At 47.8% G+C, this 21,497-nt stretch overlaps 1 protein-coding gene across 2 annotated transcripts in view; it reads right to left on the reverse strand.

Annotated features, from left to right (window-relative positions):
• Positions 1-643: 643 nt before the first annotated feature.
• Positions 644-21,497, reverse strand: part of ACTR5 (actin related protein 5) — a 30,103-nt gene continuing 9,249 nt past the window's right edge. The window contains exons 4-11 of one of the 2 annotated variants that reach the window (XM_073880433.1): positions 20,008-20,225; positions 19,104-19,286; positions 11,052-11,168; positions 10,159-10,298; positions 8,824-8,956; positions 4,605-4,848; positions 3,341-3,578; positions 644-948 (exon numbers count right to left, since the gene is read on the reverse strand). In XM_073880433.1, the coding sequence (XP_073736534.1) occupies positions 3,568-3,578; positions 4,605-4,848; positions 8,824-8,956; positions 10,159-10,298; positions 11,052-11,168; positions 19,104-19,286; positions 20,008-20,225 (1,046 nt within the window). In that variant the 3' untranslated portion in view covers positions 644-948; positions 3,341-3,567. Of the gene's footprint in view, positions 949-3,340; positions 3,579-4,299; positions 4,849-8,823; positions 8,957-10,158; positions 10,299-11,051; positions 11,169-19,103; positions 19,287-20,007; positions 20,226-21,497 lie in introns of both variants that reach the window. The other variant, XM_073880432.1, reaches the window with a different exon arrangement.

Below are 21,497 nucleotides of genomic sequence, written 5' to 3' on the forward strand. Positions count from 1 at the left end.
ATTTTAATTCCTGTTGGAATGCTGCATTACAATTTCCTTCTGGCTTTTTTTCCCGTGTTTTCTGCTCACAAGTTTCACTTTGAATTTTCTGGTTTTGTTTTTTTCTTGCATTAGGGTGCTGGTTTATTAATGTTCATATTTGGGCATGTGAGATTTACCTGAGCAACTATTAGCAGGAGGATATGGGTGAGGAACAGGGCAGGGAGAGGGGTCCGGTGGGTCTCCAAGTCTCTCAGGGGCGCCCCCTCCTGGAGCTGCAGCAAGGCAGATTCTCCAGTATTTGGCACCTTTGTGTGTCAAGCTTCCTCTGATGCTCTGTTGCTGTAATAAGTCTCCAGGTGCCCGCCCCTTCCACGCTTCCCCCCTATACCACCTCAGACAGCCTGGGGGCCTCCCTCATCCCCAGAAGGGGCGCCTCTCCAGTACCCTCAGCTCTGGTCCTGCGCACTTTCCAAACCCCTCCTCTCTACTCCTTATCTGGGGATAGGCCTTTGTTATCTAGGTCCCGCTATTGCTAGGACTCCTCCATCTTGTGGGCAAGTTATCTGCTTCTTTATGGCTTAAAAGCTTCCCACCCATACCCAGATACCTTCCCAGCTTTAACCTTGACATCAGTGTCTGTAACAAATGACCACAAACATGGTACCTAACGCAAGAGAAATTTATTCCCTCACAGTTCTGGATACCAAATCAAGGTGTCATGAGGCCATATTCCCTATGACGGCTCTCGGGGAGAATCCTTCCTGGCCTCTTCCAGCTTCTGGTGGCTCCTGGTGGCTCCTGGTGTTTCTGGCTTGTGGCTGCCTTCCTCCAGTCTCTGCCTCTGTCTTCACATGGCCTTCTTCCCGGTGTCATTTCTTTTATAAGGACATCAGTCACTGGCTTGAGGGCCCACCCTAAATCCAGGCTGATCTCATGTCCAGGTCCTTAATTCCATCTGCAAAGAGCCTATTTCCAAATAAGTAGTCACTGGGTTACGACATGGACATGTCATTTTGGGGGAACACAATTCAACCCACTGTTATCACCTTGAATTTCCCTATAGCACAGACTCCTCTTGACCTCATGCTGATTTTGGTCAGTGAAAATGTGTGCTATAGGAAATGCCTCCTAAGCCCCTGGAATAACGATTCCACAGGGCTCCCTGGGCCTAGGAAAGGAAAAGGAGCCCTGATGGGCAAGGGGCAGAAGGAAGAGTGCTTGGGTCTTGGTGGCTGCTCACAGACATAAGCAAAACAGGGAGAATAAAGGAGAGGACATCATGGAAAGAAGGGAACAGAAAGGGAAAGCAAGGGGCAGGTCAGTCTACCTGAGGGACTTCCCGGGCCTTAGCAGTCCCCGTCCACCCCTAGGGCTCATCTCGGTCTGCCTCAGTGCCTACTTGTGGTTACCACTCTGGCCTTGATTTTTTTTTGTATTCATTTCTGATTTCTATGATTTTCTATGACAGCTATGATGTTCTCTGTCAGGTTCAGCATTACAACTTTTTGTTTAGTTATTGTCTAACTTTGTAGCAGGTTGGGGGCAGGGGCTCTTCTAAATCAGAAGTCTGCTATGTTGGTGGAAATCCTTAGGTGATTCCATTCATTATCTCATTTAATCCTCCTACAGGGTAAAAGAAATGATCATTCCCATTTCCTAAATGAAGGAATAACTATCATGCTCTTCTCCTTATTTCATACTATTTTTTATTTTTCCTAACAAATCCCTGTTTAATACGGAGTTAATGACATTTTTATTTGCAACCTAAAATTTTCGTTGGAAAAATGCTAGTTGCTATAACAGATAAGGCCTAAGAGCTCTGCAGCTTAACACAGTGAGAGTTTACTTCCTCACAGGGGGAGGAATTTACAGAGCCTCCGTTCCAGGCAGTCACTTAGGGACCTGGTTCCCTCCACTTCGTGGCTCTGCACTCCTCATGAGCCTTAGATGGCGCCCCATTCAGCCAGTGATCGGGAAAGGAGGAAAGAGAGGTTTATAGAAGCCAGCCCTGGAAATGATGGGTGTCCTTCTGCCCATATTTCACCAACCAGAACTCAGACGGCCATGAGAACAACCGCACAGGAGGCTGGGAAATGTAGTGCAGCCATGGGCCCGGGAGGAAACGAGAATGTACTTCGTACACAGCCAGAATCTCTGCCTACAGCTTTTGAATCCTTTCGCACCCTAGCATTTTCTAATTTTCTTGGAACGACTTAATGGCAAAGTTCTTATTATAATGATAGATGTCAGTTTATTCACTTGGTCCCTTAGGTAGGCATAAAATGATCTTTGCGTATTATATTTATATGAACCTGGTTTCTCCATTTCTTGGGTTAGCCTCATCTGCACATCTTTGAAAACTTACTGCACTCTTGCTTCACTTTCTTTTTACCTTCTTTGTTGGGTCCTTTGACAAAACTGCTTATTTCCGGAGATGCCACAAGGAGGCAGCGGCAGCGTAAGCAGGCAGCAGCCGGGGTACCCAGAGACAGGGGGGCCCCCATCACTCTTTGTGGTCACCCAACCTTGAGAGCTGCCCTAACTCAAATCCAGAGCTGGGGGGTCCTAGAGACCCAGGACAGTCCCTTCCCCAGGCTATCTCCTCCTGCCACAAGAGCACAAGAGCCCTAAGCTGGTTTATAGGAGTCTGTTTCTTCACAGCCGCCCCTAGAACATTTAGCTGCAGTCATGCCCACCTCTCCAGGAAAAAACCACAGTGGGGTCAGAGGGGACCATCAGATGCCTCAGTATGGCTGAGAGGAAGTCCTCAGTGTGGACTCTTGATCTGTTCCTCTCAACAGAGTGGACAGACTACCCTCAAATATTCTCTGGTCACAGATCTAGTCGTCCATTAAAAATCCGCTGTGGATACTCCACACTGAATGGAACACTTCCTACTCTTGGGAACACTTTAGTTTAGAGACCATCCTGGGGGAGAGACAAAGCCCAAGGCACGTGGTAAGTGCTCTGCAGGGGGTCTGTGCAAGGGAGGGAGGAGCAGCCTCCCTGAGGGAGAGCCACCATAACCCCCAAGGCGGCTGTGGAAGGTCACGGCAGGCTTAACGTGAGGGGCGAGCGATGAAACTAGAGAGCCCAAGGCTCAGCCCCTCGGCCTGCCCAGCCCTACATCCCCTCTGTTCCAGTCTACGGAAACCCTGAGCAGGCCCAGCCACGGAACTACGTCTGGGTTTACCTGCCCACCTGGGGCCTCCCCAGCAGGGCTCAGCCTCCGTGGCCGTGCTGAGCTCACCACGGTCGCTCAGGCTGTTGAAACCGCTGACTGTGGGAGAGAGACCCCCAGGCCTACTAGCAGTTGGCGTCCTTCTTCCCAGGAATAGGATATGAAAACCTCCCTCACCTTCTTGGCAACTATCCTTCCTTCACAGCTCACGCCTATCACCATCTGCTCAGTCCTCAGGCTCTGGGAGGCCCTGGGTCGGCCCAAGTCTTCTTCCGTCTCCACCACCACGGCTGTCTGCTCCAGATCTTGAGTTCCTGAGCCCTGAGGGCGGCGGACCCAGGCGATCGCCCCTGGTGAGCTGCACGAGCCAACGGGTTCTGAGGCGGCCTCATGAGAGGGATGGGCTAGAGGCTCCCTGGGATTTAAGTGGATAGATTCGGTGACAGGACACTAGCGTCTCAGGGGCCTCTGGGCTCAATTACCAGAGATGTTGCAAAGTTAAAGTTCACACCGAGCAATCTCTATAAAAGTTCACAACGAGCTAGCTCTACAAAAGAGAGGGGACATCTGTCCATTGAAGATGAAGCTGCAAGGGTACAAGGGAATGTAAGTTTATGGCGGCTACAGGATTCACCTTTTCCAGACTCTCTTTCTTCTGAAAGGTCGAGAAAGTTAAGCAGCCAACAAACTTGTGGGCACAGAAAGAAAAATCTGCTGGAAGGCCTCATACAGTACAAAAGTTTCCAGCATAGAAAGTATGAATAAAAATTAGGCTAAGGCCTCATTTCTGCCCATTGAGAAGTGGGCACAAAGCAGGTCCCTGATGGAGAAACTCTGTGCAGTTTGGTTCCCCTCTTTGGGCCCTTTTTACTTATTTTAAGAGGAAATAATAGGAGGAAAACATTTCCAGCTCCTGAGATCTCGTGGGTGACTACTTTTGTTATCTTTACTTTATACACATATATAAAGCATGTATAAAGTACACTATACCTTTTCTCTATACACATGTGAAAGGCCTCCACCTACTGGGCATTCACACAATTTCTGAATAAAGTCAGAAAAATATCTACACGGACAATATAAATTTTGAGGGATTTTTTTAAAGGATTTTTTAAATGAAGAAATAAACTTTTTACGTTTTGTACATCCCCGTCCTCCATTCCACCTTCATTTACTGCTGCAGGAAGCTGATGCCACAGCTTGTCCTTGGTTCAGCAAAGACCAGAAAGGCACTTAAAGTCTCTTCATTGCAGGAGCCCTCAAGTGAATGCAGTTCAGAAGGGTAATTTCCAGTGTGCCTTAACTGTTCTCCCCAGGAGAAATCCACCCTGAAGCCCAGCGCCGCAGCAGGCTCAGGTCGCACCCAGCTAGCACAGCATCTGTCCGTCACACTGGCCACCGCGGTCCCGGGTCCCAGAGGGCGCCACCTAGGCCTGCTCACCAGCACTGCCTCCGCTGGCCCCCGAGCCTCTGGTGGGGGCCTGAGCATCTGAGAAGCGTGAGGCCTGCTTGGGCAGGCGGATGGGGACGTAGATGTTGGATGCACAGTGCTCCTTGAGGTACTCTCCTCCCTTCTCTTCATACTCTTTCCTGGTGATCCAGACTTCATCATCGTCCAGGTGGTCCAAGGCCCAGTCCCGAGCACCATACCAGGCATCCAGCACAGGGTTGGAAGCAAGCTGAACCTGAAACACAAAGAGCACTCAGTAGAGGGCCGTCTCCCCCTCAGGGCTCGAGGAGCGAGCGTTCAGCAGACCCAGCCGCAGCCCCCTCCCTACGTGGTATCCCCAGAAATACACACGTGGGAGGGCCCTGGTGCATAACTGTCTGCACCCTCCAAATACAGCTGAGCTGAGATGCTGCAGACTCTCCAAGAGAGCACACAGAATGCAGAACACACCAGACTCGACCTCACAGAATCAACGGTTGCGGGCTCTTTCATGAACACCCACCTGCCGCTATGGGCCAGAGAGGGCCCAGCTGCCCCCCTCCTGTTCCAATGCTGTCGACCACAAGCTGCCAGATGGAGAGAGGAAGCGGAGCGGGCACTCCACCTGGAGGAAAGGCCTTCCCATCCTGATGCCCACTCTGTGAGAGGCTTCTCGAGAAGCAGAGGCTGATACGAGGTGGGTCTCGCTATGGTGACCAATGAGCCTCAGGAGCAGAGAGCACAGAGAAGGGGCTGGGGTGTTGTCCAGGACGTTGCCAGTGCTGTTTCCATTGCTTATTATCGGAGCAAGGCCGTGGTCAGCAGCCCCGGGGAGCCCCTCAACTCAGCTGACCTGATCAGAGCAGGGAACATCCTCTGTAGCTCAAACCAGGCTTCCTGTTTCCCAGAGTCGCCACCTGCTTTCCCACCTCCCTCCTACCTCCCTCCCCCAACCACAGGAGCTCCAGGTTGGAATGGTGGTTTCAGAACTTTCTGAACAGGCAGGCGACATAAAGTGGACTCAGCATGTGGAGATGAAGAGGAAGAAACAGAGAAACACAAAAGTCAGGAGACTAACTGGGCTGATGTGGGAGGGACTTATGAGAAGGGACTGTCAATAAATTAGGATAACAAGAGCCCTCAAGCTCTGGCTGGAGCCAGGCAGAATGAGTGTAGGGCAGTGGGATACTCCTGGCACAGACTAAATAGTTAATAAGTGGTAGCTGGCATCATTAGCACTGAAAAAGCAGTAAGATACATGGACTACAACCATGGAACACTATACAGTCATAGAAAGAAGCCTTGGACATATACCTACTGGCATAGAAAGACAATAACTGAAAAGTAAAAAAAGACAAAGAAAACAGGTCACAAAACAAGCCATCAACAATCTTTCTTTTTTTTTTGTTTATTAAAATCAAATGCAAGAGAAGAAAACGAATCAAAAGTATATATATAACTCACAGTGGCTGAACCACAAGTGTTTTGGTTTTTTTCTATCCTCATTTTGGCTTGTTTAAATTGTCTGAGATTTTAGTAATGTTTAAAATGTTTTGCTGGGGTTTTTTTGAGCTTATATTGAGTTTATTCTTCATTTCACTTTTAAAACACTATTATAATTGAGTATTAAAATGTTTTGCTATTTAAATAAGAAGCCAACAGAAACTTAAAGAAAGTACGAACATGTACACATCTCAGGGTCTTAAATCATTCACGTTTGAGCCACTGAATACATAACCTAAGTGCTGAGTATCAGGAGTTAATTCTGGCCTGACACACACTTACCACATCCGCAGCTGAAAAAGAGAAGTGAAGGTGGAAGGGACGGAAGCTGAGGCCATGCCCCACGAGGGTGAACCAGCTAAAAGAGAGCTGGGAAGAGCAATGTGGCAGCATCTCTACAGCTAATGTTCACAAAGTAATTCACGGGAAAGGCTTTTGCGATGATCAAGAAATATATCTTAAACATCTGGTAATACGACGTGCTAGTTATGTCATTACAAGTGAAGCCCGCCAGCGCATACCTGTGCTCTCCTTCTGTACCGTCACCCCCCGTCGAGTGTTCCTCCTGCCTCTCCCACCACCTCCTTCTCAGCCTCCTTCATGGGCACCTCCACCCTCCAAAGGCCCTTAAACGCTGACGTTATGTAAGGCCTAATGGACATCACCTATCCTCCACACAGTGCCCACTAATACCGATGGCATAAAAGGGTATTCCAAAGGGAACCAGCAGGTGCAAACACCCTGAGGCGAGAAAACATGGCATACTGGGGAACAAAGTACAGGGTGGAAGGGGGAGTGATGAGAGGTGATGCTGGAGTAATTCAAGGTCAGATCACAGGAGATACAGCAAACTGGTAGGAGGACTCAATCCTAAAGCCTCTGAGCTGCCTCCTAACTGGCCTCCTGCTTCCGGTATCTCTCCTGATACCCCATTTTCCACAACAGTCAAAAATAGCTTCCTAATATTCAAACTGAATGAAACGATTCCCCTGCTTAGACTCCCTCACGGTCCAGTGGGCCTAACAGTAACAACAGCCGTGCAGAAAAGAGTTAACCCGCAGGCCTGACTGCTTACAAGGCTGTCCTTGGCTGGCACCGGCGAACTTGGACTTCTGGCGGGCCTCCAACACTGACTGGTAAGAGTAGTCACTGTTCCTGACGTTTGAACAAATAATGTAGTTTATGCTGAACACCTGCTTCCTTCTGGGAGTCTGGAATTTGGGTAAGCGCCAGGCAGGGGGTGCCTACATGATAGGCTCCCAATAAAAACCCTGGGCACTGAGTCTCTAACGAGCTTCCCTGGTTAGTGACATTTCATGTGTTGTCACAGCTCACTGCTGGAAGAATTAAACGTGTCCTGTGTGACTCCACTGGGTGAGGATTCTGGGAGCTCATACCTGCTTTCCCCTGGACGTCACCCCATGCACCTCTTCTCTGTACTGATTTTGCTTTATTTCCTTTCAAACTGTAGCCATGAGGAGGATTATATGTGAGTATGATATGTGATTATATCATATATATATATGTACATATATATGATTCCTGTGAGTCCTCCTAGCAAATCATGGAAGCTGGGGCGGTCCTAGGGACCCCTCCCCCCATACAACAGCTAATGTCTAAGTGTTCATTTTGTGCAGGCCCTATGCTGAGCACTTCGTTGTACTAGTGAATCCTGGTAACGGGAGTTCTGATAACCCATTTGTACCACTGGCAAAACGAAGGCTTGGCAAGATTCAGTAACGGTGGTGACAGAATAAGGACCAGAGCCCAGAGACCATGCCTTGAGTGTGTAATACATCATGCAGCACAGGGGACCAAGGTCAGCCTCTCATCAGGACGTGCAGGGCCTACTGACCTCTCTACTGCACCCCCCTCCACTCCTCTATAGCGACCCCATGCTCCAGCCACACTCAACTGCAGCTCACTCCCTCAGCAGGCTTCTGAACCCTGAACCTTTGCTCATGCTAATCCCTCTCTGGAATGCTCCCTCCATCCCACCCCACTCCACAATGCCTAGATGGCACACACAACCTCATCTTAGGAAGACTCACTTCCACGAAGCCCTTCCTAAATTCCAACACGGACAGGTGCCCATACCTGGACATCCATCACATTCTGGGCTATCACAGCCTATTTAATCAGCTGCTGCCCCTCAGGTAGCAAGTTCTTTGCAGCTAGGGGTTGTGTCTAGGACATCTCGGCATCTGCGAGGTGCCTGGTCCTTGATAGGGGCTGAGACCATGTTTCTTAGAGATCAAAAGGATTCAGTAGATACACTATGGGGCATCCACACCATACGGAAGAAAAAAAAGTATTCTGGAAGAATGACATGGGAAGAAATGCAGGTTACAAGGCAGGTTACACTCATGTACAGAGAAGCTGTGCAAGCGAAGCTTTGCCCTTAGAATGAGGGGCGGGTAAAGAGAATGACAACTCTCAGTGTGTACTCCTTGTATCCCCTGAATTTTATTATTCATGCCTTTTTCCAGTTAAAAAAAAAAAAAAAACCCAGAGAGATACATAAAACATGATTTCCATTCTGCTTCAAAAATTCAACACATATCAAAGACCAGAAGAAAAGCCCCAAAAATGTTAACAGTAGATATTTCTGGATGATGGAACTAGAAAGTAATTGCCCTCCTCTATGCCGTATTTATGACTTTTGCAATCAGAAAACGAGTACTTAATGCTCTTACACAACAGAGCTGGTTACGTGAATAAGCAGTACCTTAAAAGCAGACTGGAAGGGCCTCATCTCCAACAGCTCCTTCTCGATTCTACCTTTCATCCCAGGGTACATCATGTTTCCACCGGTGAGGAAAACATTCTGAACCAGCAGGTCCTGAACGTCCTTTGAGTACCTAGGAGAGAGAAGGTTCCTTTTGGCATAGTCCTACCAACGTAGGATCAAAGGAGAATGCTGATGTAGAAATGTAAGGTCTTGGCACAAAACAGAAAACATCTGCACAAAGAGTGTTTTTAAAAAAACTTCCAGGGACACCTGGGTGGCTCAGTCGGTTAAGTATCCAACTCTTGATTTCAACTCAGGTCACGATCTCAGGGTTGTGAGACCAAGCCCCACGCTGGGCTCCATGAGATTCTCTCTCCCTCTCCCTCTGCCCCTCCCTACCCTCTAAAATAAATTAAAAAAAAAAAAAACCTTCCATTTTTCACTTATGACTTTACAGAATTCATTTCCTTAGTAAGATTAGAAATTTTGTGTCTTTTCACACACCTTTTTGAAAAACTGACTTTATGGAGGACTGATTTCCAAACATTTTGATGAAGTCTGACAGATGTATACCCCCCAGTAACCATCACCACAATCAAGAAACAGAACATTTCTATCACCCCAAAAAGTCCTGCCTCCCTTCTGCTGGCCCACCTTTCCACCTGCGTTTTTTTTTTCCTTTTTTCTTTTTTTCTTAAATAACAGCTTTATCTTACACATGTTTGAGCACTTCCCCATTAAGTCAAAGCCCAAAGCCACTCATACACAGCGGCCGCAGGAGTTTTTCTTCCTTGCTAGGTGCCAGTTTTCATCCTGTTTCAACCAACAGCAGCCAGAAAACTACAAATCATGTTCTCCACTTGTCCGGCTTGAATTAGGACAATTCACACTGCCGGAAAATGCCTGTATAAATGGGATGGGGGAGGAGCATTTTATGGAAGTGCAAACTCTTAAATAAAATGTCTGCAAGGAGGAAAAAAACTTTTATAAGCTCTGCACATTTTTAGGGTACTTAAAAATCACCAGTCTTCAATAATGTCAAGGTTTATATGAAAGCCAATGCACATATATTGTTATGCTGCTTAAACGTCAAAGAATTTCTTAAAGCTCCTCAAATCAACTAAGCATTTACATTTTTAGAAAAGAATTACAAAGCCTCTGTGATGGGCCGGGGCTGGGGAGAGATGAAGAATACCATCTGAGCACAGCAAGTCAATAAAAAGGAGGGCATGAGGCAGATTTTCAAATGCCCGACCCTCTCATCTACTACTCAGTGCGAAATCTGAGGAAATGGTTCTGGAAAAATCAAAGGAAAAGAAGGTTCAGTCTCACCTGTCCAGGATGTACTGAAGGGTCTCTGCTACCCCAGCCTGCTCCTCCCCTATGAGGGACGGCTGGAAGATAATTTCTGGAGCTCGAATTCTTTCTGTCCCGACAAACAGCTGATGATAGGCTGCCAAGTTAAACACGGGCTTTAAAAACCCAAGGTTTAGAAGATATTTTTAGGCCAGAGTGACAAACATTCCAGTTGCCAGTTCCCTCAAGCTGTATTTCTTATGCCAACATAGCTTCTGTCTTTCGTTGCTGCCAGAAAAACCTCTCCCCAACTCTCCTGATAGGATAATTCCATTCCCTGCCTTTCTCCCACCTCTGTATTACAAATACCTTCAACTTTGCATCACAAAATGGTCCCCGCCGTTGCAGGGAAAGAGCTCATGAAGAGAGGTAGCGGGAAGGCCTGGTACTGCCCAACCAAGCCTCCTACCAGCACCCTGCTCAGCAGCCCGGTGCCTGCGCGGCCGGGAAAGCGCTCTCCCAGGTGAGCCCCAGACTAAGGTCAGTCTGTCTGGTGGCCATTTGCCCTGACAGATACATAGGCCCAAATGAGGATTAAGCACAATTACACTGGCTTAAATTTAAATGAAACCACTAAAGCTAGGCTTCAGGTCTAAAGTCCTCAATTACTTGCCTAAACATTTCTACCAAGGCAGACTGTTTCCCACAGGTTCACAACCTTAGTGCTGGAACCTCAATCAATCAGTAGGAAAAGCCCTGACTTCAGATGTTTTAGTGTTAGTTCCTTAGCCCCCCACCTTTCTAGAAAATACAACTGGAATTTTTTTTCTTTTTGCAAAAATATTCCCAAAGAAGCAAACTAGGGCAGACTGGTCTTTTATGTCAAAGGTTTCAAAGCAGAAGCATGGTGCAGGCTACAGGGGCCCAACCTGGACAGTGGTGACTGGCTTCTCCACTTCAGGGGTTTCCTCTGAAAACAAGGGTTCAAAATCATTGATGCTTTCCACATCTTCCAGAGACGGCTCTAGCTGCTCCAGGTCAGGGGTCTAAGAACAGAAGAAACAGAACAAAACAGCACCTGTAACTTCAGGAGGCCTTCACTCTAACAGTTCACAGTCACGAACAAGAATTGGTGTTTTGCTCAATGTCCTAGAAGTTTATATAAAAACTATGAAAAATTTTCTAAACAATTAAAAAGAAGAAGAAGACACATGAACACAAGGATTAAAAGCCTAAAAAGCCAGGCACAGGCTTTGCTCCTGTCCCTTCCCTCACACAAACCTCAACAACTCCCATCTCCTCTCTGAAGCCCTCTGGCGGGCCCGGAGTGTGTGGGGGGGGTGGGTCATGCTGTCTGCGTTAGGCACGAGACCACACATGCAACTCTGCGGGAGAGAGAGCAAGAGCTGTATCCTACTGAGTGGCCCAGACACCAGCAAAATTAAATAAATCTCTTAACGATTAATAAATCCAAGTGCCAACACTAATGGGCTTTAAAAAGTAGTCCCTTATCGGCTGGTCCACTGGGCTGGAGATGTGACTAAGAGCTCCTGAGGCGGCAGAGAGCTTCAGGACTGTGGTACCCCGCAGAACGGGCTTTCCTCTTCAGCCACAGCGAACCTGGGAGAGCCTACATACAATGGCACCACTCCCAGTAGAGGGCTTAGGGTATGTCGTAATTTTGACCTGGACAAAAGAATTTGAGCAGGGGGTGGTGTGGTTCTAGGTGACATTCTAGCCATCTGTCGTTCTGCCATGTGAAAGGCAGAGGAGTTTAACCTTTTGGACTCAAGGGGAAGAAGTTACAGGAAGAAATTCTATGTAAGACCGCTCTAACAATGTCAGCTGCCGGAGAAAGGACTGTCTTATGAGAAGGCGTCTTGGGAGGACACAGCTGACTCAGTACTATCCACCTGGCATGCCCGAGGGGAGGTCCCAGCGTGGAGTATGTATCCTCTGAGTCTGGCCTTACCCTTGGAGTCTGTGACATATATAAACTACCAAAGCACTTAAATACAATCTCTAGAACATAGCCACATATACTGCCAATGTAAATTAGCATTCAAACTTCCTCCTTTTTTTTTAAAGGTTTTTTTATTTTTATTTTTAGAGAGAGATAGAGAGACTGCACACGAGTCAGGAGAGGCAGAGGGAGAGACAGAGAGAGAGAGAGAGAGAAAGAATCCCAAGCAAGCTCCATGCTCAGTGTGGAGCCCGATGCAGGGCTCAATCTCAGGACCCTGAGATCATGACCTGAGCTGAAACAGAGTCGGATGCTCAACCGACTGAGCCACCCAGGCACTCAAACTCACTCTTAAACAAGGCAGTGCCCTTCAACACTCCTCTGGCACACACACACCAGAACAGTCACATGCATATATGGCTTATAGAATGGGGGACAACGTATCCTAAATTCTGTTCAATATAGAGGATTCTACCTCTACACAAATTATAAATTTAAGGAAAGCGTAAACCCTGGAAAGGACGGGGAACATTTCTTCCTCTGAGACTAGAGAACAGGAAGAGAGGGACTGGTCTGGAAATAGGTAATTTAAGGAGGAAAGAGGTTGGGCTGGGAGGTAAGAATCCAAGGACCTTGCTCTCAGGGAAGGAGGTGAGAGCCATCAGAATACTAAACCCAATTCAGGAGCAGGCAACCCGCTCCTCCACAATCCTCCCTGCAGAGATGACTCCTGAGCTTCACGGGGGAGGAAATGGGCTCAGCAGGGGACCAAGACTTGCCCAAGATCACATCACACTAGTAAGTGGTAGAAACCTGGCCCAAGACAGATGGCTTAGCTCCAAAGTCTTTGCGCTGCCTCAAGCTGAAATTCTATACATCGTGAGTCTGAGTGCGGCAGGACAACTGGGCTCTGCAAGTACGGAAAAGAGCTCCCTGAGGTCAATGTGAACAAGAAGAGAACAAAAGATCTACAAGAGGCAGCAAGGCCAGCTGAATGAAGTGACAGGCTTCTCTGCCCCGGCAGGGGCCGCAGAGCTCATGAGAAGGAATGCTCCCCTGGAGGTGTGAGGTTTCTAATCTGGAAGACTCTCATCTCCCAGAAAGAAGGCCCAACCCCGGGAATGCCTGTGCCTGTTCTGGCTTGGCACTAAACTCTGGGGTCCCAAGAGAGCATCAGAAACAGATCGCGAAAATTCTCTCTCATTTGGTGGTTTGTCATCCAGGACGACAAGCAACCAGGAGAGGTGCGGTGTTACAGAAAGAGGCAAGGCTTAAGGGTCACATCGGTCCAGCTCTGAATGGCACAGTCTGAGCCCACTTCCTCCTCTGTAAGTAGGGCGCACCCCTAGGGCAGTGGTGGGGTGAGAACTGAACACTTCTTCCAACTAGGCACTCATTTTGGCCCCTTAGATAACTGTTACAATACCAGGCTGGTGGCACACAAATGTCCCCTGTGTATTTAAAATAACTACAGGCCAGGGTGCCTGGGTGGCTCAGTCGTTGAGCGTCTGCCTTCGGCTCAGGTCATGATCCCAGGGTCCTGGGATCGAGTCCCACATCGGGCTCCCTGCTCTGCAGGAAGCCTGCTTCTCCCTCTCCCACTCCCCCTGCTTGTGTTTCTGCTCTCGCTATCTCTGTCAAATAAATAAAATCTTAAAAAAATAAATAAATAAATAAAATAAAATAATAACTACAGGCCAAACTTGTGGGTCCTTCCCCCAAATAATAATGAGTAAAGGCAAGCCTTGGGCTCCGCGGAGTTCTCTCCTACCTTCTGCTCTACTCCGCACACCTCCCTCTTCCTCATCCGCATCCCAACCTCCACTCCTCTAACCTCTCTGACCCCCCCAGTGACGACCCCCCTTGTGCATTCCCACCTTCCTCTACCCGCCCTGGAGCCCAGTCGCAAATGCCACCCTCCAGCCCAACTCTACCTGCTCTACCAACAACCACTCTCAAATCCTAAAGGGTGCCACCCAATGCTCTTTCCACTTCTGCTCTGGGGTAGATTCTATTTTTCAAAAACAGTCACAACGATATCTTCCATCCAACATGCTCTTCCTCAAGGGGCTTCTGAGGTGTGGTTTATTTCCTCCCCTTGAATCTTAGCAGGGACCTGTGGGACTCCAACCAATAGAGTACGGGGCAAGCGGTGTCATGTGACTTCCAATGTGAGGTCATACAAGGCCACACAGTTCCCTTTACCTTGACCTCTTGAAACACTGGCTCTCTGGCTACTCTCCCTTGGGAAGCTCCCTCCTGGAAGCCAGTTGCCAAGCTGAGAAGCCCAAGGCACATGGACAGGCCACGTGTGGGTGCTCGGGTCCACCATCTTGCTAAGCATGGCCTCTGAGTCATCCCGGCTCAGATGTTAGCAAAGTGAAAAACCACCCAGGGCTCCCAGTCCCCGGATGTCCAAGTCTTCCCAGCGGAGGCCCCAGGCATCACAGAGCAGAGATCCCTGCTACGCTCTGCCTGTATTCCTGACCCGTCAAATTCATGAGCACAACACAATGATCACTGTTTTATGCTACTAAGTTTGGAGTGCTTTTCCACATGGCAACAGGTAAGTGAAAATTTGCTCCTCGTGCGCGTGGGCAAGAGTGGAGAAAGAAAGTGCCAGGCTGCCACTGGTGGGCCCGTGGTCCTCTTCAGCTCCCCTGCGCATTGCCCAGAGCAGGCGTCTGCCACCCCTCCCAGCACTTCTCTTCAGCCCCCTTTCTAGTCACCGCTGGCAGGTCTCAGCAGCTCGCCTCAGGTGTTTCTACTTCTCCTGCACCCCACCTCTTCACCCGTCCTCCCGCCCTCCCACGCTCCCGTGCCGTCACCCAGCCGAGGCTGAGCCCGCCACCCCTGCTGCTCTCTCACCTCTGCTCTTCCTCAGCCTCTTCCCCTGGCTTCTCCTCAGCTGCTGGACCCCTAAGCAGAGGTCTTCCCCAGGCAGCCTTCTTTTCCCAATCCCCGTGCGATTCTAGCTCCTTCCACAGCTGGGTCCTGGCAAATTCCATCTGAAGTCCCACAGAAACTTTGAAGATAAAGTGCTCAAACGAAAGGTACTACCTCCAGCCGCAGGCTTTCAGGAGCACCTCCGTGGGACCTCAGTGGGACCAGAGTGAATCTGCAATCGGATCACTTGGGTCTGATCCTCAGCTGCACTACCTCTAGCTGGGCAACCCTGGGCAAATTCCTTCACTCTCCTAAACCCCAGTTTCCTTATTTGTCCAATGGAAATATGACAGTACTCAAAGAATCAAGATGACACTTACGGAAATGCTCAGTACAGGGTCTGGCACATGTCACACGTTCTATTATCAGCCACCGCCACTGCTGTCACCACTGCTCCTAAGTGGCACCCAAATCCTTGGAGCTACCTCTGAAGCGTCTCCTCCACCCCCCCATTGCCATGGCTACTCTCCCACCCCCTCCACCAGCTCTCCGCCGGACTGCGCAACACATTTATATCCTGCCTTCCCACTTCCGGCCTCACCTCTCCCTAAACCCATCATCCTAACTGCCACCAGTTCTTTTCCTAACAGCAAGTCTCCTTGGATTATTTCCTTGCTGGACATCCTTTGAGGACTCTGTCTAAAGATAATATCCAGGCTGACTGACAAAGACCTTTATAGGCCGGCCCCTACCTCCCTCCCCTGCTCTATCTCCCGCACTCCGCACCCAACCTACAGTGCTCCCTGCATGCGTGCTGCTTTGCATCTAAACGTCTCAATCCATAATGTCCTTCCCTCCTCACTTGATAACCTACTGAAATCATATCACCTCTCAGGGCCCAGCTCACATATCCAATCTTTTCTCAAAACTTCATCTAAATTCCCACACACATCTACCATCACACTAGATAAGCCTCATTAGTCAGCTAAGTATGATCCAATAGCCTTATTTTTTTAGGCACCAAGGAGTGCAGGAAAGGTACCTTAATTGCATCATTAGTCGCTACCATACCATACCTACCACTGAGTAGTAAGCCCTGGGATACACCCTCCAATTTCCCTGGAAAAGAGGACTGTAAAATGTTCGAGTTTCAATAGGCTTCCTCAGCTACAGCAAAAACATCATCATCCACCTTCACCCAGCTGTACTCAGAAGCATGTCACCTGAAAGATAACTTCTAAGCTTCACTAAAAATGATAAAAAGATACTTCACTTATCCTAAATCGTATGATTCACAGAGAAACAAAGCTAATAATTTCAAAGCAGACAATGGGCTATAGAGATCCTATAGAGAACAGATTCCTCTACCATGGCTGGCTTCTCTCTCTCTCCGGTTTGCCAGAGCCTCCACATGCATTGTGTGGCGTTCAGGAACACAAACAGGCATTCTTTTGGAACCAAACAGAATGATAGTTTGCCAAAGCACATCAGAGGAGATGGAGCATGGTTCCCTGGAACAATCTTGACTGAGCAGCATAAGAACAAGCAGAGGCCAGGAGCACCTGGGTGGCTCAGTCGTTAAGCATCTGCCTTTGGCTCAGGTCATGATCCCAGGGTCCTGGGACCGAGCCCCGCATCGGGCTCCCTGCTCAGCGGGGAGTCTGCTTTGCTTCTCCTGCTTCTCCCTCTGCCACTTCCTTGCTCATTCTCTCTCTCAAATAAACAAATAAAATCTTAAAAAAAAAAAAAAAAGAACAAGCAGAGGCCAGCTCTGACCTTGGCTAATCAGGCAAGAGAACTTTCTGTATTAAGCTCATTGCGTTCTCCAACAAGTAATGGTGCTCTAAAACTATGTCCCCCACCACCACCACTGCTGTGCTTACAGTGACGGAAGGCCAACATCCTCTAGTCTAAATACTTCCCCAGGAATGCTGACAAAACCTACTCCTTTACAACATCTTCATCACAATATTTGCAGAATAGCAAGGGCTGGAATGGCCTGGACTGTGGGGGAAAAAAAAATGGACTTTAGGAAACACTGTAAGTTAAAAATTTTGCTGGATTAATCCAATTTAGCCATTACTGCATTTCAATACGAACTTTGATCCACATAAATCCATTCCCTCCATTCTAAATGAACTACAGAGTTGGAAAACACACTATAAATACTTTTTGAAAGGTAGAACTAGCCGGCCAGTGTTGTGGTCACATTTATCCCATGAAAGTTACTGTAACCAACCCTAATCACTAATAATCACCCTCAATAAATGCTGACACCCTCAATGCTTTCGGGACAGATCAACTCATCACTGCATATAGAGAAACTACTGGGAGTCCAAGATTTCAAAATCTCCCCAAGCCCAGAGAATACGTATCCCCAGAGCACAGAACGAAGTAGGGACTTAATAAGTACCTGCTAAATGTATGGAGTGGCTGAATCACAGCCTGTAACAAATACAGAAAAATAAACAAAGGGAAGGAAAATCTAGCTCCTCTACTGCTCAGGAATCACATTTTACAGTCATTTGGGCTTTTCTTTTTAAATCTGAAATCCCTCGCCTGCCCGTGGCTTAGCGGCACATCTTTGGTATAAAGATGCTGACGTCCTAATGGCGCATTAAGCACAATGAAAACTGAACACAGGTGAATAAAGGCAACACGGGTCTGGATCCCAGTAAACAGCAGAGATCCGATGCACAGCCGGGAAACTGGGAGAGGTGAGCAAGGAAAGGCACACCGGCTCTGTGAGGCTGACCTGGGACACCACACCAGAGTTAAGACAGCAGTCAAGGCCCCTCGCCCCCACCTCAGCCATCCCGGAAACCACATGCAGGAAGCCTGACTCGGGGTCTGCTCTGACATGCATGCCCTGGCCGGTTGCTGGCCTCTGGGAGTCTCAGCTGCGGGAGAGCTGGAGATGGAGGCTGAGCACAGCAAGCATGTGAGTGAGGCTCTAGCTGAGAGCCAGAGCAAGAACAGGCCTCCTGCCAAGCCAAAGACGCATCTTAAGTCAGTGGCAAGCAGCCACACCACGCCCAGCACCAAACTGGATTTTTCCATGGGACTGTTTCTTTCTAAAAGTATAGGTTTTAAATGAATCATGGAACACTACATCAAAAACTAATGATGTAAGTTATGGTGACTAACATAATAAAATTAAAAAAAAAAAAAAAGAACCCATCTCCTCAAAACGGTGAGGATGAACATGTATCTTTCACTATTAAAGGCATAGCCACCTACAGAAAAAAATAAATAAATAAATAAAAATAAACGTATAGGTTTTAGAATTTAAAGAAAGTTGATTGAAAAACAAAAAGCCACCACACTAGATTGGTTAATCCTGGCCTAGAAGTGTCACAAGGCAATGAACAAGTCCTTTGTCTTAGAACTCCAGAGCAGACAGATTCGGGAACAATGCACACACTTTTATTAACACTTTCTTCCAGTTCTAAAGCCAGGCGAGCCAACTCATGAGTACAGGTGTGCAGCGCCCAGTGTGAGGGTGTGCATCACCAGGGCCCTAACTCAGCCCTGCCACCTGCCTTTACGCCACATCAACACTTACAAACAGTCCACTGGTGTGGAAACAAAAAGGAGAGACAGAGAACACCAAAGAGCTTATTCAATTAGTTTTAGTCATAAAAGGCTGATCTTAAATCAACCCATGGATATTTTATTAAGCACGTCTGCTAGTTGCTGTAAAAAATCCATCAACTATCCTGAAGCATGATCCCTGTCCTTAGGGGACATGAAGATGGAAAGAAAGTGAAACATCAACCACAATGTATTAAAAAAATAGCAGACAAAAGTAGAAAGGAGTGTGTGACTAACTGCAAATACCCATCGAAAGAGAATGTTCAGATTCCAAGATGGCACCACACGGCAGGTGCGTGAATGTTCTACTCTACAAGCACAGTTCCCCGTCCCAGGGAGGCCAGAGGTCTACAGGGTAAAAGCCATCAGGTCAGCACGAAGTCAGTGCCATCTCTGCCCTGCCCCTGTCCCCGTGGACGGCACTCACTGCACTGCCTTCCCAAGTGTGGTCACATCTCTGATGTCAGCCTTCTCCAGACACTCCTCCCACCCACAGACTAAATGACCGTACAGGACCCTCCTCCCAAGGTCCTGGTACCTCTGGCTTGCTGTCCACCACATCCACCTCGAGGGTGACTTCTGCTTGGAGGATTTTCTGCTTTGCCTGCTCCACCGCCGAGCTGAGCTTCTGGATGTAGGACTGCAGCTCTTCCGGGGAGTCCATGTTCAGTTCCACCAGAGCTTTGTGAAACTGATCCATCTGGCCATCCTCTAGAAGTTCCTGAAACCCAAGCAGTCGCAATTCATCTTCAAAGATGACAGTGCAGTCATATACAGGAAGGAAAGAGAAGCAGCTTGGAAGCCAAACAGAAAAACTACAGCAGGAGGGGGCTCCCAGAACTCCCCTAGCCTGCCCCGCCACAAAATCTCACCTCCCACTCGTGGTTCACACGCCGCCCTCCTCCCCAGCTGTCTCTAGGCTAAATCGTATCCCGGTCTCAGCACCACCTGAGGAGGCAAAACTAATCTATGGTGCCAGGTGTCAGAAACGTCGTCACCTTTTGAGTGGGGAAGACGGGGGAAGGTTACTGGCTAAGAGGGGACACGCGGGAGACTTCTGAGATGCTGGGAGCGCTCTGGATGGCAGATACATGGGGTGTTACATGTTGTGAAAATCCATCGAGCTACACACTTGAGATCTGTGCACTTTGTAGCACGTGTGTTACACTTCAATTAAAAAGTTATAAAACAAAGGAGATGATAAGGCCAAAGTGAATGAGGGAAGCCAAAGTCCACAGCTCCGTCAGAGACACCTGATGCTCTGTGCGCGGTACAGGTCCTCTGTGCTGAGGAGCTCCACACTGAGCACTCTCAACTCCTTCTTGAGCCCAAGAGGGACTCAGACAGGCACTGCATTTCCTGGCCGAGGAAGACGTAGGAAGAGACCTTTCTGGGACTGCCTTGCGCAAAGGCCAGAGCCCCCTGCCGGGATGCGCACGTACCTGCACGTAGAGCAGTCTGTCCAGACGCTCCTGGTCCAGCTGCAGCTTCTCCTCCCGCCGGCGGGCATTGAGCTCCTGCAGGCGCCGCAGCTGCTGCTGCCGCCGTTCCTGCTTCTCCTCCGAGCCCAGAGTGCTGCCGAGGAGCTTGCTGGAAAACGGGAGCTGCATCTTGTGGACGTTGTTTTCGTAATAATCAGGGCACCGCCATTTCTGCAGTTCTTCAGAGAAATAATTTTGGAAGTTATGAAATGGAAAACACTATTCGCACAGAAAATTAGAAAGTCAATACCAGGGTTCCAGATCCAGGTAAGATGGAGAAAGCACGATCCACCCAATCTCTGACTCCACCCAGTCGACAAAATGCAGCTGTACCACCTGGACATAATGCCCACAGATCTGGTCTCAAAGAACTGCTAAGTAAAGTTCGCCTGACAGACATGATAGCAGAAGGAAACTCGGAATATCAGGAAAGAAGGAAGAGAAAAGAAAAGATGAAAATCTCGTTCAATGTGATAGACTAACCGCCTGAGTTCTTTAAAATGTTTGACAATTCCAAGTAAAACCATCACAATGTCTGTTGGGTTTCCAACATATGTACATATGGTACATAAGACAACCCAGCATAAAGGAGAAAGGATGAAGGAGCCTCTGGGGTGCTAACATTGCCACATTCCACATGAAGTAGTAAAAGAGAGATTCTAAAAACAGTGCGAAAAATCTATTGATTATAACCTCAGGGAAACCACTAAAAAAACAACACAGAAAGATATAGTAAAAACACAATAAATTAAAATACCAATACTGAAACAAATTTTTTAAGTATTCAAATAACCCAAAAGAAGGCAGGAGAAACAGGAACAAAGAGAATAACAGACAACAAATAATAAAATGGTAGAACTAAATCCAACATATGAATAATTAATTTTAAACGGTCTTACCAGACTAGTTAAAACACAGAGGCTGACACAGTGGATAAAAAATAAATGAATAAACAACTATTAAGAAACTCACTTTGAATATAATAAGTAGATTAAAAGGAGGAAAAACTATTCCATGCAAGCACTCAGCAAAAGAAAATAGGAGTGGCTGTATTAATGTCCAAGTAGACATCAAAGCCAAGAAAATTACAAGGGATAAAAAGAGATACTGTATAATGATAAAAAGTCAACTCGTCAAGATAACCTAAGAATTCTAGGTTATCTAACAAAAGTGCTTTAGATACTTTAAAGCAAAAACCGACAGCTACGAAAGGAGGAATAAAAATTTACCATTATCATATATACACAATGGAATATTATGCAGCCATCAAAAGGAATGAGAGCTTGCCATTTGCAACGACGTGGATGGAACTGGAGGGTGTTATGCTGAGTGAAATAAGTCGATCAGAGAAAGCCATGTATCTTATGACCTCACTGATATGAGGAATTCTTAATCTCAGGAAAGAAACTGAGGGTTGCTGGAGTGGTTTGGGGTGGGAGGGATGGGGTGGC

This window comes from Callorhinus ursinus, unplaced genomic scaffold (genome assembly GCF_003265705.2).
Source record: "Callorhinus ursinus isolate GAN/ISIS: 27379988/994484 unplaced genomic scaffold, GSC_fseal_2.0 scaffold38, whole genome shotgun sequence".
Lineage (NCBI taxonomy): Eukaryota > Metazoa > Chordata > Mammalia > Carnivora > Otariidae > Callorhinus > Callorhinus ursinus.